Below are 17,923 nucleotides of genomic sequence, written 5' to 3'. Positions count from 1 at the left end.
TTTGGTTAGCTGCCAGAGCCTGCCACTGCATGTATGCCCTCCCCCAACACGTGTTGTGCAGACGCATGCCTTTTGTCAGATGCATTTGACAGTGCAGCAGCTACTTTTTCTCCCTTTCTCTACTCCCCAAGCAGCCAGTTTCTCTCCACAACGCACTTTTCATCGTTGGCTTCGGCCTTTTGTCAGTTATGTAATTTGTTTTTATTAATTTCTTCTCTACTCCCCAAGCAGCCAGTTTCTCTCCACAACGCACTTTTCATCGTCGGCTTCGGCCTTTTGTCAGTTATGTAATTTGTTTTTATTAATTTCTAAAAACCTCTTCCGACATCCTTCCGACACATCCAATGTGACACTAAAAAATTTTTTATCTCCAATGTAAACAGGGCATAGACATCTGCGAGACCACCACTCTATGACATGAAATCCGGGCGCCTACATGAATACCGGGACAGTACCATTGTGTTGCATTGGGGAAGCCCTTATGGTAAATATCCATTGTATCTGGCAGACTGACACCATCTAATGATCAAAACATGAAAAAACAACAAAACACATAATGCATAAATAAAGACTTATGTGCACAAAAGTTAAGCTACTTTATTTTAGTCATCTAACTTTACATCCATATATGTAAATATGACAGACCAGATCCAGATCCAGTGTTCTCAAAAATCATGGAACAGCATAAGGGATTCATCATGTCTAGTGAGAGCTAGGACCAAAATGTTTTTTCTGTTCCGAAGCTTGATTTCGTCCTTTGAACCCTGAAATACATGGTTTTTAAAACGATGTATGAGATACACGTGAATTATGATTGTAATGTACATGTCTCAATGTCTCACATAACTCATTATGTTATCAACAAAACACTGGGAAGATGAAATTACGACAACTCAAGCCAAACATTGCAGGGTAAAAGTTTATCGGTTTGCTGGTAAAAGAAGATGAAATCATTAACTTTGCTGACCAAAAACAGTGGTAGTATATTGGAAAATCTACAGATTGTTATTCCATGCCATGTCTGAATTTTGAATGAGACTACTACCAAGTGGAATAAGGTTGCACCCAATCGTTACTTTCAGTGGATACATTATTAGCTGGACAAGAAACATTTGGTGCCTATATGATAGGAAATATTAATTTCAAACTATCTTAAACCGCTACATAAAGTGCTTATCTTCCTGTTCTGCATTCTGTACACAATCACTGCTTCCCAATAGTGAAATACAAATAAAGTCCAAAACTAATTTTTCAGAATTTGATCAAAGAGAACTTTAGATTTATGCAAATTTGGGGATAGAACAACAATAGAAAGAAAAATAAAATTCCACCTACCCACAGAGAATTAGATAACACAAATAAGAATCATTATTTTTTTTATTTTGAGAATAGTGGTTTGACTTGATCATGTAGTCAAATAACATTCAGACTAGCCAAGGCATCCCAATTACATTTTCTAATTAAATTTTTGATCTCCAATGATCAGCTTATAAAGTTAGGATCTAAACATGCAAATCTCAGGTTAAATAACTAACCTCAAGTAATAGTTCAGCCATGTAATTGATCATCTGGCGCAAGTTTAAAGCAGCATGGTAAAGATGGTCCATGAAGTGTTCCCTATAAATATTTTTTACTCTCCAAACAAAGAACTGAGTGCTTCCGGTTCCTGTTCCTGATGTAGAAGGGACTCTCTGCAACATAAATACATAATTGACTTACTGTGAGCAGAAGCAGTCTTTTGTTGTCTATTTGAAGTATGGAACAATATGCTTACAAATACTTAAGTCACGATAATACTCTACTAAATATAAGTGACAAGTGTAACAATTCACAAATTCAGTGATTGTCTTCACTGCTGAATCCAAGAACAGAGTGGTCATTCTGTCAATCAGGTTGAAACATTCTGAATTTTGCCCCAGAAAAATAAAAAACTGAAGTTGCCATAAAATTGCATCCCTATTTAGTAATATTGCTGAAGAAGTATTGATGCTAAACTTGACATGTTTGCAGACAAAATAACTAATTTGCAACCTACTAGTAAATCATTAAGAGCAAACAAAAGCTTAAAAACAGTGATAAAAGAAGCACCAAACATTTGCTATTCTAGCCTGAAACTTTGGAATTGGCAGTTGGGAAAACCCACTTTCCCATTAATTGTTTATGTTTAGCTTATTAATTAGCTAGATATAATTGCTAGCATAATGCAGTCAATTCCAACTATGCTATCGTGGAACTTTAGGGTAGAGGACATTGCTATGGTTTATTGGTGTAAACAACTTGCCATACAAGTTTTGGTGTAGGCAAGGAGTTTTAAGGTTTTAAGGAACATTGAAGTGAGCCTCATGAACATGAAAACGAAATCACTAGTCCATGGGACTCATACTACTTCAACACTTGTTTGTTTGAACCTGGCTTGGGGGCATTTTCTACCCCTTCTGACACTGAAAAATCAGCGTTCCCTTGTGTCCTCCGATGTCTAACCATCTTTCGCTAACCCAGCCTCCTCCATCTCACCATACATGTAATACAGAAATGCAAGTGCCCCCACCCCCACTGGCACATACATGTCAAAAACATGCATTGTGCAGCTGTCATGTGCATTGTCAAGTAGGATCTGTGATCTGTCCTACACCATTTTGAAATTTAAATTCTTAATGAGTAAGTCTGAGGTGTAGGAAACACTATGACGCACAACAGAAGGTGTAGTTACGGGGTGCATGTGCCTATAGGGAACTAAACCCACTCCCTGAATTACACAACATATCATAGCAAATTTCTAAGGATGGTAATGTCATCTGTCTGGTTCAGGAATGTAAAAAAACATCCAAAGTAGATAATCATATCTTCCTTCACTCCAACCCACTCATTCTATTTCACAATATTTATCCACAACAAACATAAGCAAAGATCCAGGGGCTGCTAACTCTAAGAAAAGGTTCTGATACTGTCCAGACTTGCACTGTTAGATGACATACTAAACCAATTAACCTCTTTCACATCGTTAAAGTTGGTTACTGAAGACATTGCAATAAGTAAACTGTTAGTCTTCCATGGAAAACATTTTGATGCAACAACTCCAAAGTAACGAGGCAAAATCTTAAGAAGGATGAAGTAGAAAGCTTGTCTAAGGAAGAAATGCTATGTGTTCAGTACCTCTGAATCTATGTATTCGTCCTTCCAAAGTTTGTATAGAGTTTCATGAACAACCTGCTTGTCTAGAATTGTCCTGTCAGTAATCTGCAAATTGTGATGAAAGTCCAGCATTACACACTGAAGTTTGCAACACGAAACTGTGCCATTTAATGAATATTTTGTTAAAAAAAAACACCACCACATAATGAAGAAAAAAATATAATTGATGCAACAAGTATTAAAGTGCAACTAATAATAACACACAAAAGAGAAAAAAAAAAATCCTCAGCATAGAAGATTCCTTACTTCATCAGTCTCAACCGGACAGCCTTGTTTCAGCAATAACCTAAAGATTGTGTAAGCTTCTTGCCCATGTTTCTTTTTCACAAGGGACTCTATCTACAATGCACAAAGAAGAGGAACCAATATGGATCTGATTAAAGGAAGCTCCCTCCATTACAAAGTTTAAGAGGTTTAAGTTTTTCCTAAGTGAAACTTCTTTAGTTTGACCAAGTTTATAGAAAAATATATTTTAACATCTACAATACCAAATAAATGCACTATAAAGACATATTTCATGGTGCCATGGTGGACATGATGAAACTAATTTGGTGCTGTAGATGTTGATGCATTTTTTTTATAACTTGGTTGTTAGAGAAGTTTGACTTAGGACAAAACTAAAACCCTTTTGAAACGGAGGGAGTATTTATCTAACCCTAAATAATAAAGGATGAAACAGTAAAGCATTCATGTACCTCATCATTTCGACATGTCTCAACCAATTTATTCAAATCTACAAAGAGGATTACAATTGATTAGCTTATCCTAAATATCGCATATATTTAAATTTTAAAAACAGAGGAAGCAGCATGTTAACTGTTAAATCATAACCACAAGGATCAGGACCAACAAAATTGCAAGCTAGTTCATTTTGCGAGCAAATTTAAGGTTGTTTGTACCAAATAATCATACAAAATTGATCAATTAAAGTTTCAATCAGGTAGGATTTAAATCAGTCAACCAGACTAAAGTTCATAAACAGACAATTTCTGCAGAGTGTGACGTAACAGTCCAGTCTCCAGTTTATGCACAAAAAATCAGTTATAGGAAATGGATGTATCAAACTCATGCATAGCAGTATAGGTCCTTACCGAATGTAAATTCTTCTGGGTTATTAGTGGTAGAAGTACACTCTAAATCATTCAATACACTTATTATCTGATCCAAAGTCATTGACGTGCCTCCTTCCTTTTGTCCTACTCTCTCCAAAATTCCATCTATTGGTGATGTCACTGCAAAAATCAAGAATTCATTACTAAAACATTTCCTTCACTTACAAATAGTTGATGCTTCGACCAAGATCCAGTCAAAATTTTGATAGTTTGACCATATTAACTTTGATCAAATTTATACAAAAAGGTAATATTTATGATACCAAAATAAATATCATTGGATTCTTCATGGAATGTACTTCGCATATTATATATATTTGGTGCCATAAATATTGATACTGTTTTATAAATTTTGCCGAACTTAAGATGTTTGACTAGAGGTAGAACAACAACTGCATTATTTTCTGGACAAGGGTAGTGTCTCTTCTGAATTCAAGTCCCTATCCACCCACCAGAACAAATCCTTTAAAACGACAGTACACAACTAAATGCCCCTTTTTATTGGCCATCTAAATTGAGGATCACATAAGAGACGAGACGACAAAATTAGGGCTTAGCAGACGAATTCCTGGATCAATACGGTTAGTGGCTCAGAAGAAAGATGAAACAATGCAACTTTAACAAAGACCATATACCAGTGCATAACTAACTATTAGTTCCTTCATTTCAAGATAGTTTACCAGTTTATCAGGATTCCTCATTTCAGAACGGTTGTCCAGCGGAGATCAACAATGTAGTTATTTATGCCATTTCCGAATCCTTCTCCTCTCTTACTAATGATGTTAAAGATGTCAAATGGCCTCTTATGTCATTAATAATGGTCAGATACCATTGTTAACAAGATTTTCTGCCTCTTTGGTCTTTTACATATAGGGTAGTTGGTCAAGTATTTTTGAAACGGATGAAACGCATGGCATACTCCAAGTATCATGTTCAGAGAAGACCCTTGTAGACTAATAGGTTCAGAATTATCTGCTTAATGGACATTGTGGTTGAGTATAAAACAGTAAATTTTTATAATCTCTTCATGAATTCTTATGAATATTTTAACTAGGAACCCATTTTGGCAGGGTTCCAACTTATAGCTCCACGTCACATATAGTGTTTGTAAGCTAAAATAAATATATTATTTTTGTTAACACTTACTAGCCTCAGTTTCTGATATTGTTTAGTGCTGTGATACTTTGAGGATCTAGTAATGAGAGAATTTGATATATTGATAGTGGGTATTACCAGTCTTGTTGTCGTTGTTTGTTACATTGGCCTCAAAAAATGCTTCCCATATAGCAAGTGTTCCAAGCCTCATCTTTGCTTTCTTTCGTTCTGCACAGAACTTCAGTACAGGAAGAAAGATTAAGCAGTAGGAAGTTCAAGATCATGCTTCTCTCAAAAGCATCCGCATGTACAGTTAAATAAATACATAATAAATGAGATGTTAACAACCCATGCATGTACACACAAATAAATATATATACAAAAATGTGAAGCTAACAGTTTTCTTATTTTGGAGTGGAGCTGTTGAGAAGATTTTAAAAAAATAACATAATAACTACGGTGCAAGTACACGCAATTCAGTGGACAGATGGTAAGCTTATGTAAGATGTCTTTATAGAGAGAACCAGCCATAGAGCAAATAGCTTGGTTTTCATCCAAATACAATGATACACAGCTCTCCTCCATGTTTGAGAAAATAATAAAAAAAATAAGTATTATCCCGGTTGGTAGAGGGCTAGAGGCTCTGTTTAAGAGGCAGCCAACCAGAACCAGGCTTGAACCCAGGTGCTCACAGGTCATGTTATGTGAGTACCTTATGAAAGGGTTCGGTACTGCTCTTATGACAAAGCAAGGGGACATCTCTCCCCATGGCCGAGGTTTCTTTTTTCCTTAATAGAGAAGACAGTTTGATTTACTAACTTCCGATATGTAATGAGCATACCTTTTTCTTAGAAAAAATGGAATTGCACACCCTTTTTTTGTGGCTCAATCTGCTCTTAATCCTATTTAGCGATATATTATTCAGAAAACCTGCCCCTTGTTGTTTCTGGTAGAATATTTAGTTCACAAGAAAAAGGCAAAGTAGAATGAATTGGTTTGCGTCTAGATATATCCTGCTTCAAAAGTCCCATCTGCAGACAAGCAAATGGAAGCACGAATACAGAGGCGAAAGAAAACGAACACATGCAACCACATATATGCTATAAATTAGGTAGATAAGCAAACCTTCTTCTTTAAACAAAATATGAACCTCTCAAAATTTATCCGCCAGAGAAATTCACTTTCTGCAATTATGGAATCCTCTTCATCAACTTCTAAGGCTTCATGTTTTCGCTGGGAAAAAATGATAAGATAATTAGGAGATGAACAGAGTAACATATCCCATGCGTATTTTCAAACAGTGTCAAAATAGAATGAAAGCTAATGATTCATGTTTTAATGAAAAGGCAAATACGATATAAATTCTAACAAAAAAAGGAAAACATCTAGTCCCAAACATGGTGGACCACAATGATGATGCATGGCTAATATCTCAGGAAAGAAGAAAAATTGCAACTCAAAAAAAAAAGGGGATACATATGTCCATAATTTGGTGGATTCTAATGAGGACTACATTATCCTCAGTAGGACCAAATACGTAAATCTAACAAGAAAATTTATGTAGGAAAAGTTTAAGCTCAAAATAAGAAAGTAGTTTGGATATCAAAAACCATGCTCATCTGGATCTATATCAAAGTCAAATGTGTTATCTGGAGCAAACTTAAGCCAAAAAAAAAAGGTCCAGCACTAATTTTGGTCTATGTATCACCTAGACCATGCAGTTCAATTTTGTTGGTCAATCAATCATAGTTAGCAAATAACCTAGAAGGCTAGAACACCATGTTTGCCTTTTCTAGTTTAATAACAATAGGAAAGCAGAAACAGGATCAGCATTTACACTTCACTGTTGTAATGGCATGACACCACCGCATTGCAACATGATGATCACTCTGAACAGAGCATAATACCTTATTACCAGCAACAGCATGATGGCCATCATTTGCACTCGATGACCCTTCCATGAAGTATGGTATCTGAGAAAACCTTTCAGCATCAGATAGAGCTGCAGTAGAGACAACTTTCTGCTCAAGTGAAAGAACCGCCTCAACAATCTGTCCCAAAGATACATTTGTCAGTGTATGTTTATAACATATAACAAGATCAAGACCTTGGTATGAGGTTACAAAAAAGACTACAAGCCAGTTAACTAACATGAAAAATGTAAGGACAAGGTACATATTCATCAACAGCCCAGAAGAAAAACAAGATATGCAGTTCTTTGTCATGAGGGGCAACAGTGTGCTATTCCTTCTATCCCTGCTCTGCCATTGTTCAACCACTGAGTTCGCAAATTTGTTTCAAATCAATTAGCTTTCGACTATGAATAGGCTAGTCATTTTTCATCAATCCCTACACAATACAAGTCTAAACCAACAAAAATTAAGGCACTAAATCTAAGACATTCCATTATATCTCACCATGCATGCCCCTATCAAGTGGCTTCTCTATTAATAAGGTAATAAAAACAACACACTCCAAGAAAATAGAATATTACTGTGAAACAAAAGGAGTATGAAATAGAATATGATCAGATTCCAAAAACTAATAACCACAATGGATAATAAGGAATGAAAGTGACTTACTTTAGGAGCTCGTTTCCTTGTGGATGTAGGTTGTTCAACTGCAAGAGGATCGAAAAAAGGTTCCGATTTTGGGCAGCGTTCCACATAATGTGCATATACAAGTTTGTTGAAGTTCATTCGTATTTCTTCCCTTGTTGGTAAGGGGCTGCCTGAAACATTTACTGACCCATTAATGGGAAGTATAACTTTGAAAATGTTATGGCTAAAAGGCCAAAGTTTAGACAGAAAAGAAAGCAAACATTATCACAAAAAGAGCAAAGAATGGTCAGATAACCCCATCAATAAAAATACTGACCTTCTGGTACTTTAAATATTGTTCGCTCCACAAGTTGCTCAAATGTTAGCCTACCATTCTGAAGTAATCCTTCGAGAAGAACTTCTGACTGCGAGTTGCAAAACGTCATCAAAAAGCTAACTATGACCAAATATGTTGGGACCTAAAGTTACAACAAGTACTTCTTTCTTACAGAGAATAAAATGAAAAGAATGACAATTTCAGTGGTACAAGTAGTACATCGACTAAAGAGAAGTTGATGTTAAGAGTTAAGACCATGCCTGTTAGTTCACTTATAGTCTTATCAACTGTCACAAACCAATAATTGCTACCGCAATTAGCAAATCGCAAAAGAGCATAACCAATTAAATCGAACATTTAGGATGGGCATCATAAGTTGCACTTTCCAATTCTAAGGTTAATTGATCAGTTCAAACATATATGATCAATATTGGTAACCAAAATGCTTTCTAACACTTATTATAACTCATACAACAAGTTTAGATGCAAACAAGACATAATATCTTGACATACTCAACCTTTACAAGTAGGGACATGTCAGGCCAGCTGACTGTCCAAGGAACACCAGATCAGCAGCAGGGATGATGCAGCGGCATTAGTTTGTTAGTATATTACATATATGTCCAACTTTTACATAGGTTGTTAGTTAGATGGATTTACATATCTAGGTTCTGAATTTTTTTTTGAAATAATATTATTTTAATAGATCATCATCTGCCCCTCGGCCTTGTGTTTGGATGCCACCGTCCAAGCATATGCCCATTCTCAAATCTCAAGTGTGCCGTTCAGGCGTTCAGCATCCATTCACCCTCGAAGACTCTCAATCCTCTCATACGGCACAGCCCCCTAACCCAGGCCATAACAGAACATGAAATGGAATATTTCAGATCCTACAAAACAGGGCGTAGAAGTCCGAAGTCCAAACAAGATCCCATTGGAGGAGGGAGAATAATATGTCCGGCATTGCTAGCTTGATCATACCAAATGCAAAGTTCCAGATAGAAAGCATTAACTACCCACTATTCTCCAAAAGTTTGAAATATTATGAATGCATCAATGTTGTTGACAACATCTAGTGCTAACTACCTAAGGCACCAGATCTGACTAATGGTGCACATTCTTGGTTGTCCTGACAATCTTCAGTGTAGCACTAAGAAACTCAACTGGCCCGTAACTCAACTCTGGGACATTAAACAAGGTGAAGATGCATCTACCAAACAACCACATCCACCTACCTTTTACTCCATATTTACTTCAGCAATTAGAGAAGAACTGTCACGACTGATTATACCAGTTTCAATTTTGAAATGTAATAGCATAAACAAAATGATTGCAATCAAACTTATATAAACTACCTCTGGAATATCCACACGGACGACAGAAAGGAACTTTGAGAAGCGCAGCCGGTGCAGGACATTGTCAAAGATGGCCAAGTAGAGCGTCACCGTCTTATCGCCACCCCCTGCAAGCCGCCCAATAGTGGCATCAAATTCTGATAGTGCACCAGATCAGATGCTAAAAGCAAGGTTTCGCAGAGGGGCTTGCCTCTGGGGCTTGTGTAGGCCTGGACGCAGTTGTGCTGAATGAGGATGAGGAGGGAGTTCTTCACCTGCGCGGGCGAGAGCTCGAGGCGGCGCCCGATCTCCAGCAGGGACAGCGCGCCGTGGCGCAGAAGGCAGCCACACACTTTCTGCGAAAGAGGGGAGACCCCGCAGGCGGGTGTTAGGGCAGGGCAGCGCATTCGCGCGTCGCTCCGCGGGCGTGCGAGGAACGGTGGGGAGAGGAGAAGGAGAGGACGTAGTCGGGCTTACGGATACGATGGGGCCGAAGTGGTCGGAGATGATGTTAACAGCGAGGAGGATGCCGTGCTGCGACACCATGGCGGCGCGCCGGCGGCGGCGAGGGAGGCGCTGGTTTTGGGTGCGAGATGCGGTGGCCGACGGTGGTCTCGCCGCGCCTAAACCCTCGTCGAAGAAATAGGGAAGGAAAAAAAAAAGCGTGTCTATAGATGTCCAGCGGTGAGGGAAGTTGGGCGGGAGGCGCCGGCGGGGAGCTGTGGCTCGTCGCCACGAGATGTGGATGTTGGGCGGGACCGCGGGAGACAGCGGCCGGCGGCGGCGCGTGTGCGTGTTCGCTCGCGCTAGTGGAACGGAACAGGGAAGGGGCGCGACGCACGGGATGGTATGGGAATCGGCTCGTGGCTGGCCTAGCCGTGGAAGCAGGGTTGAGGGTTGGGCCTTGTCTTTCGCTGGCCTGTTAGTTTATTACCGGGCCTAGTACTGGACCGAGGGTATTTATCGGGCTATGCCGTGCCCCCCACCATGCCTAGGGAGTGGCCCTACACATCACATCGGGCCAATCTGGGCCCGCTAGTCAGCGGGCCGTGCTATCTCTGTGCTAGACCAAAATACCGGGTTTCGGAATGTGCCAACGGAGCATGGGCTGCATGGACCGCTTAGACCACCGTGTCGGTCCACTCATGTTGGACACCACGCCGCGAGCAACAGGCTACCTGCGCCACCTGCGTGGGGTCCTCATGCCATGCACCAAGCTTCCACACCACCTGTCAATACCCTGGGCCTTCGGGTAATACCGAACCAATCGGTTCGGTTCCTCGGTACTTATACAAATTCGGTTCCTGAGAAAACTGGTAAAAAAATTCGGTACCGAGCTAATTCGGTATCGGTTCTTTCGGTTCGGTTCCGGTATTTACCGAAAGAACCGAACATATTAGAGCAACATGTAACATCAAGTTTAATAGCCATTTTTAATAAAAATTCAGCGTGATTCATATAGAAATAACAATGTCAAAATCATATATATATATATATAATGCCACAATATAATAGGAGTAGATTAACACAAATATGTAACATAATTGTCTATGATAGACCCATCAACAATATTACATATTGCTAGTAGTCATATTCGGTACTAGTTCGGTACTTCGGTTTACCGAGGTACAAAACCGAATATACCTCGGTAAATTCGGTACCGAACAGGGAACCGAATTTTTCGGTTTCGGTAAATTCGGTTCGGTTCTCGGTAAATTCGGTTCGGTTCTCGGTAAATTCGGTTCGGTTCTCGGTTTTCGGTATTTGGTGCCCAGGGTGACCTGTCATCACCTAGAGCTGCATGCACCACCACATCGTACCGCTGACGACTCATGTCATTGTGTCGTGGCCCTTGCAACACCTACATTGAATCCCCACGCCATGCGCGCCAACTATGTTGTCAGGGAGGTTCTCTCTCGCCATGCATGGTGTATCCCTTGCCTCGTCCGTACCAGATCCCCACATCGTGCGTTGCTTACGCGCAAGCTCCCATACCACCCATCGCTAGCCGCCTCACCTGTGCCACTACTCCATGCCTATCAAGGTAGCCCATGCCACCGGTCAGGGCCAGGTTCACACCGGAGCGCCAACTTCCTTCTCCTGGCCACGGCGAAACTAGAAGGAGTGCACACAGCGCTAGATGAGGAGTCGGAGCACACATACGTGACATGAGGGAGTACATCACTCGAGAAACCTAGCGCAAGGTGGTCAAGAAGTGTTTACTGAGACGGGCAATCCATATACCTCAATGTAAAGGTCACATTAAATCACAAACTACCGAGGCGGTTGATATGCCCGCCTTAGTTAATCAATAAAAAAATCTAGTGAACCTGTTGATGAGGCCGGTTGAGCCCATCGACGAGCCTACCGAGCCCATCCGTGGGTCATGACATTGTCGCTCGCCAGATCTAGCCTCCCTGTCGCCATAACGACAGATCTGGCCTCCCTGCCGTCATGATGTTGGATCTCGTCTCCTTGTCGTGCGGAGTTGACCTTTGTGATGCCAGGTTTGGCTCCCTTGCTGTCGTGGCACTGGATCCTGCCTCCTCGTCACGCGAAGTTGATGCAGATGTGGAGGAGTGGCGTCACTTCCCAGAGAGCTAAGGTCAGCAGAGGAGCACCACTGGATCTGAGCTCCTCCTCACTTGCGCTTGCCCGATTCAGGAGGGAGGGAGGGGCATCGTGCTCAGGGAGGGAGGGAGAGAATGAGAGAGTGCAACGCTCAGGGAAGGAGGGAATATGAGCCGAGAAAGATGTAAGAAAAAACCTAAGTATCAATATATACCTGAGTGTCTTATTGAATTGAGCTGAGCCAGACTGCGATTTCAGCTTGTTAATCGAGACAGGCTTACTAGGAGGTCCGCCTCCGAAAATATAAGTATTTTTGAAGTCGAGTCTTTTATAAGACCTGCCTTGTTAATAGCTTTTAGGAGGAGGTTATTTTTTTGACCGCCTCGATTTTGCGAAGCGGTTCATTGAAACCGTCTCGGTAAATATAAATGATCGCGGTCGAATTTTGTAAATGGCTCAGTTAGTAAAATGGCACTGCTTCACAGAAAGATTTTATGCAGCAGTAGAGGAAGATACATGGACGCGTGACTGTGTATTTTTTTTCCTTATGCGGGCTTGGTTTTTCCAAGTGCTAAAAAGTTTAGGAGATAGGGCTAGTAGTTGTCGAAGATGTGTTCTTTTTTTTTTACCAAAAAATTTGAATTGAGAGTGTTTTCATAACTCTCGGAGATGCTCCGACCCACCAATTTATCCAAAATCTTCAGCTAGAGGCTGAGTGAAAACTGAACTTCCTCCTCAACTTTCTCCTGAGTGCCTATCACGGACCACCTCTTTGCTCTCCTGAACCACCACCTCATTTTTTTTATCTATGCTAACGTCCCCTAGGCCCTAACTCTAGTACTCTACCATGATCCTCTCAAAAATATTTACTCTGCCATGTTGTGAATCTAATGCAATGAAGAAATGCTCGACGTTGGCCTCGGCGTCCGACTGATAGTAGCTGCTGCCGCTGGGCCTCCAGTTCCAGCACCACCAGGCAAACCGCCCTTTCCTCTCTCCTCCTCCTCCTCCTTCCGCCGCCGCTGCTCCAGCTGGTGGTTCTCCAACGGCAACGCCCATGGAAGAGACACAGACACCACCACCACCACCACGATCAGCAGGGCGACGACGAGGAGGTGGTGGTCCGACCCCGACGGCAGCCACCCTTCCTCTTCTCTAGAGGAGGACGACTACGATTACGATTACGAGGATGAGGCTGCGTTCTCCGGATTTGGCTGGACCGGGGAGATATTCGACGAGTCCTGGTTCTCCAAGGTCTGCTACATATATATGTGCTGCACAAGATTTATGTTCCTGTATTTTTTTTCTTCCTCTCTACGCTCTCTCATTATATATGTCATGCATCAATAATTTTCTTGTGTGCTTGAACCTTACCTAACTGTACAGTGAGCGTATAATGGGATTGGGATCATAGATCCTTTGCCAGTCATTCTGAGTTACAATTTAAAATGTTTGAAATTAAATCAAACCATCCTTCATTTTTTTCGGGTACTAAATCAAGCGACTACATATTTATTTTGCCTAGTATATCTAATTAAACTAAATCGCTAACTTATTATTCTCTAAATAATTGGGATCTTAGCTGCTCACTACAAATTACAATCAATTAACCCAGGCCGGCCAGACTTATCAGCTTCCATATTCCTGATGCTTTTCATTTCATCAGTAATTTAGCATGCATACATCAGATCAGTACTGTAATAAAATCAATGAACAGATAACTGTGCTTCGTTGTTGTCTTAGTGACTGATCAATGGCCTCTGCTTGCTTTCTATACTTGTGCCTAGGTATCTAAGACGTACGGGTTCGTTCTACCAGTGATGCTTACGTCCATGTTTGCTGCAACGGGGCTAAAGGCCTTTCTAATGGCCATGGCGATCCCGCTCAGCCAGTCGGCCATATCATCTCTGCTTAGGAGAAAAGGCAACCGCGACGACTGGTGGGGGCTTTTCTTCAAAAAAAGTTACAAGTGGAGGAGGAGACCATTCCAAGTGCAAGAACACCCCGATGACGCCACTGACTTTGCGACTGGTGGTCGACGCAATGGATACAGCAGGAGCAGCAGCAGAAAGTATTACGAGTGGAGGAGAAGGAGGCACAACTACCAGTCATGGGTTTCCAAAGATTTTGCTGCTGCAGCTGCCTCAACTGCCGTTGGAGCTGATGGTAACACCAACAGCAGCAGCAGTGGAGATGGCGGCGGCAACAACAAAAGTGGTGGCGGATATGGAGGATGGGATGAGCTTCTGGACGACGACGACACTGCTGCTGCCCAGGAGGCGAAGAGGAGCAGCAACTTATATTCTCAGCTGGTAACGCTGATTACAGCACGAAGTCGCGGCCTTCAGCGACTAGGGAGGAAGATGCGGGTTATTACCGCCGCCGGTGGTGGCGGAAGAGTGGAGCAGGGAGTAGGAGCTCCTCCAGCAAGGATGAGGATGAGACGACGGCGGATGCCAAGAACGATGGGGCAGGGCAGTACCAGATATAAGCAGGCACCAGCACCACCCTTGATGCGCTTGTTGGTGGCAGTCTTCGCGTTCCTGGGATCATGGTTCAGGCTTGCACTGAATTGTGTTATATATTAGCCCATGGCGGTTCATTCATGAATTCAGAAAAAAAAAGTACAAGTGATCAGTGGCAGTAAAGAAAGGATTACAATTGTGAAATTGCCTTCATCCTGTCTTCAGGCAGTCGCAGAAGCTTGATTTAGTCACAGTGACTTGATTACCCCTATAAATGGGCCCTTCTCTGGTTTGTATGCCATCCAGTGACGATTTTCGACTGTCACTTCGAGACGATTGGTGTTCACAGAAGATTGGTAACGGTGAATATTCCGTTGTTACAAATAACATACATTCCCATGTAAAAACTGAATGAAGTACTACAGGAGCACTCGTGGTTGTTACAAATAACATACATTCCATATTCTAATAGGACGGTTATTGCTGGCCCATTTGGTTTATTTCATAATTTGTCAAGCCCAAAAATTGGCAATCAAAAGTTGTCTTTGTTTACAACTAAAAGTTGAGTAAAAATATTATTTGGCAACCTAAATATGACATGTTAGTAAATTTTGAGAACAAACCAAATAGAGTCCAAAAACTTTTTGCTTGTCCAAGTTCTGGCAACCATAATTTAGCTATCAACCAATCAGGCTCTCCATACCTATTATAGTCCAGCAGCAACAAATGAAACTTTAATCTAAATTACTCTATTTTATTTTAGATTGCAGCTGAGGGGTGAATCTATTTAGCTTCTATGGTAGCTCCAACTCCCAAAGAATACGAGATTGTCAAGAGAACAAATTAATATGCCCCTTTTATAAAACCGGGGTTGGACATGAGCTGATGACTGGACAGGGCCGTCGCCCGTCGAATCGATCGTGTCGGCCCCGGCCTATCATTCCTATCCTCCAGAATAGTTTCATCCTACCCTGTTTGTGTTTATATAACCGCGCCGGCCCCGTCCAAACTCCAAAGTCCAAACACAACGGAATAAACTAAACCGCTATCATCAATAATAAGTGGCCCGAAAGCAACAGCATCACCATCAGCCATCAGGCCGGCCGTGAGTGAGATGAAAGCGAAGGAAATAGGAAAAAGGAAGCTGTCCCTGTCGTCGTCGTCGTCTCTGGTCTCTCTCTCACCAGTCATCATCACGTAGTACTTAATCCCACCTCCTGTAATTAGACAAGCAATCAGATCGAGAGGAAGCAAAGAAACCTCCCGTCGTCCGGATCATCTGGTTTTTGCTTCAAAGAAACCTCTTCAACCATCCCGCATCACCTTAAAAATCCTCTGATCAGTCTCCCCTCCCCGCTCGGGCTCGGCCGCTCCACCACCACCACCACCGGTGAAGGAAAAAAGAAAAAAAAAAAAAAAGGCCCACACCCGACGCGAGACCGAGCAGGAGGAGGCGAGGAGCAAGAAGGCGCGGAGCGCGTCCCATCAAGCATGCTGGAGCTGCTGCTCCTGGGGTGCAGCAGCGTGGTGGTGCTCCTCCACGGCGCCAGCCTCTTCCTCCGCGCGCTCTTCGCCCCGCGCCACGCCGCCGTCGCTAGGCCCATCAGGTGCGTGCCGTGCGTGCGTGATCTCCAGTTGCATCATTGCATGCCCACCCTTTTTGCGCCGCGCGCGCGCGGGCATGAGCTCCCCCATGGAACTCCCGTTTCTGCGTGGTCTGATCTCTCATCTCACAAAGCGGTGTTTGTTTGTTTCGTGCAGCTTTCTCGGGTACGTGGCGTGACCGGTCACGCGCGAACGCGATGGGCCGGCGGTGGATCGGGTGCGGTCGTGCGGAGATCATCGTTTTCCTTTTCCAGACTTTAATTAGCTGCCAGCCAATGGATTAGATGGTGCTAGAGCCCCTCATCGAGGATCGAGATCTATCGTTTGGTGTAGATATATGAAGCTTGCCGGATGTATCACTGTGGCTCATCATGAAAATACAAATATACATATAAATTGTTAAGGGGGTGTTTGGACTGCTCTGCTCCACGTTTTTCAGCTCCACTCCATATTTTTTAGTTAAAAACGGATTTAGCTCTACGCACTCGGTTCGAAAAAAAAATTTACAGAGCAAACTTTAGTTTTTCGTAAAGCTACTCTATGATAAAATTTATAGAGCAGAGTTTGTTGAGCAGTTTCAAGCACCCTCTAAAGTTAAGCGCCCCGTGCATACCAACAACTTTACAGAGCTGTGCCCACAGGCCACAGGTTCCAGACCAGACAAAGTTTTGCGTTCTTTGATCTGCTTCACGGTGTGCAGAGTTTGTGTGTGGCCACAGTACAGTAGTCGGTTTGGCAGTTGGCCCCGACCCACGGTCGTGATTTTTTTTTTTCCCAGGAACCAGCCGGCCGGTGGAATGCCGCTGTTGTCGAGCGATACCAGCTCGCGGCGGAAATCGCGCGCTGGCGAAGCAATAAACAAGTCTCGCCTCTCGTTTCTGCTTTTGGCGTGATTGGTTATCCGGCGACCTCAGCCTGGCTCGTACCAACCCAGCCAGCCCCCTTCCACTAGGCTCAATCCATGCAACAACACCTGTTTGGTTGGTTAGCACAAGAGGTCAATAGACAGGCCCGCAAAAAACGGATTGATAATATGTTTTCCGAGAGTCAGGGCGAGGGACGGCCCTGTTCGAGGTTGATTTTTTACGAAAAAAAAAATATTATTGAATGACTGATAGATTTGAGTTTCGGTTGATTTATTGTGAGAAAAAATATTATTAAATAATGGGTAGATTTGAGGCTAAGCAAAAGCAACTGATGGATTGATTTAGTGAGTGACCAACAACACCTGGACGTGACAGCAACTGCAGCCTCGCGCACGCAGGATGCAGGAACAAACTGAAGTTTCGATGTTCACCGTATATTTTTACTTAAAACCATATGGTAAGCATAATGCTGAACAAACTAAAGTTTTGATGTCAACCGTATATTTTTACTTAAAACCACAAGGTAAGCATAATGTTGAGATATTCAGCACGTAATTAACTGGCCGACGATCGATCTGGTTGTGCTAACTACAGCCCATAAAAAAAGAGTCGTTATAAGACTCGTGCTAGCTAAAACTTATATTTGTAGAAAAATATTAACAATAGTTATACTTTTAAATAAATTTTATAAAAACATATGCAATGCTCTATCTAATGATATTAATTATATACCATAAATACTAATATGTTATTATATGTATTTGGTTAAAGTTAAAAGTCTTTGACTTTTTGAGAAACAAGAATGA

The 17,923-nt window shown here is 41.9% G+C and overlaps 1 protein-coding gene, 1 long non-coding RNA gene and 1 pseudogene across 2 annotated transcripts; 2 read left to right on the top strand and 1 right to left on the bottom strand.

Moving 5' to 3' along the window:
* Positions 461 to 10,466, bottom strand: LOC8068018 (DNA-directed RNA polymerase III subunit rpc3). Its single transcript, XM_002456095.2, has 14 exons — positions 10,088 to 10,466; positions 9,822 to 9,966; positions 9,632 to 9,738; positions 8,277 to 8,364; positions 7,982 to 8,130; positions 7,307 to 7,450; positions 6,525 to 6,632; positions 5,538 to 5,637; positions 4,284 to 4,424; positions 3,888 to 3,925; positions 3,439 to 3,531; positions 3,154 to 3,237; positions 1,536 to 1,691; positions 461 to 764 (listed from the first exon to the last, which is right to left on the bottom strand). The coding sequence occupies exons 1-14, from the start codon at positions 10,154 to 10,156 to the stop codon at positions 666 to 668; spliced, it is 1,521 nt and encodes a 506-aa protein (XP_002456140.1). The 5' UTR covers positions 10,157 to 10,466; the 3' UTR covers positions 461 to 665.
* On the top strand, positions 13,008 to 15,146 carry LOC8068017 (annotated as a pseudogene).
* On the top strand, positions 15,634 to 16,676 carry LOC110433948. The gene is made up of 2 exons (XR_002451402.1): positions 15,634 to 16,253; positions 16,408 to 16,676. It is a non-coding gene; the product is annotated as an uncharacterized LOC110433948 (long non-coding RNA).

This window comes from Sorghum bicolor, chromosome 3 (genome assembly GCF_000003195.3).
Source record: "Sorghum bicolor cultivar BTx623 chromosome 3, Sorghum_bicolor_NCBIv3, whole genome shotgun sequence".
Lineage (NCBI taxonomy): Eukaryota > Viridiplantae > Streptophyta > Magnoliopsida > Poales > Poaceae > Sorghum > Sorghum bicolor.
Note: the sequence above shows the minus strand (reverse complement) of the source record. Positions and strands in the feature narration are given on the sequence as shown.

Bases quoted from the DNA above. Each gene is read 5' to 3' on its own strand.
- LOC8068018 (XM_002456095.2), bottom strand. From the start codon at position 10,156: ATGGTGTCGCAGCACGGCATCCTCCTCGCTGTTAACATCATCTCCGAC. The intron at 9,967-10,087 runs GTAAGCCCGACT...CCTCTTTCGCAG, and splicing joins ACTTCGGCCCCATCGTATCC to AAAGTGTGTGGCTGCCTTCT. The intron at 765-1,535 runs GTTAGTTATTTA...CATGTATTTCAG, and splicing joins TGGCTGAACTATTACTTGAG to GGTTCAAAGGACGAAATCAA.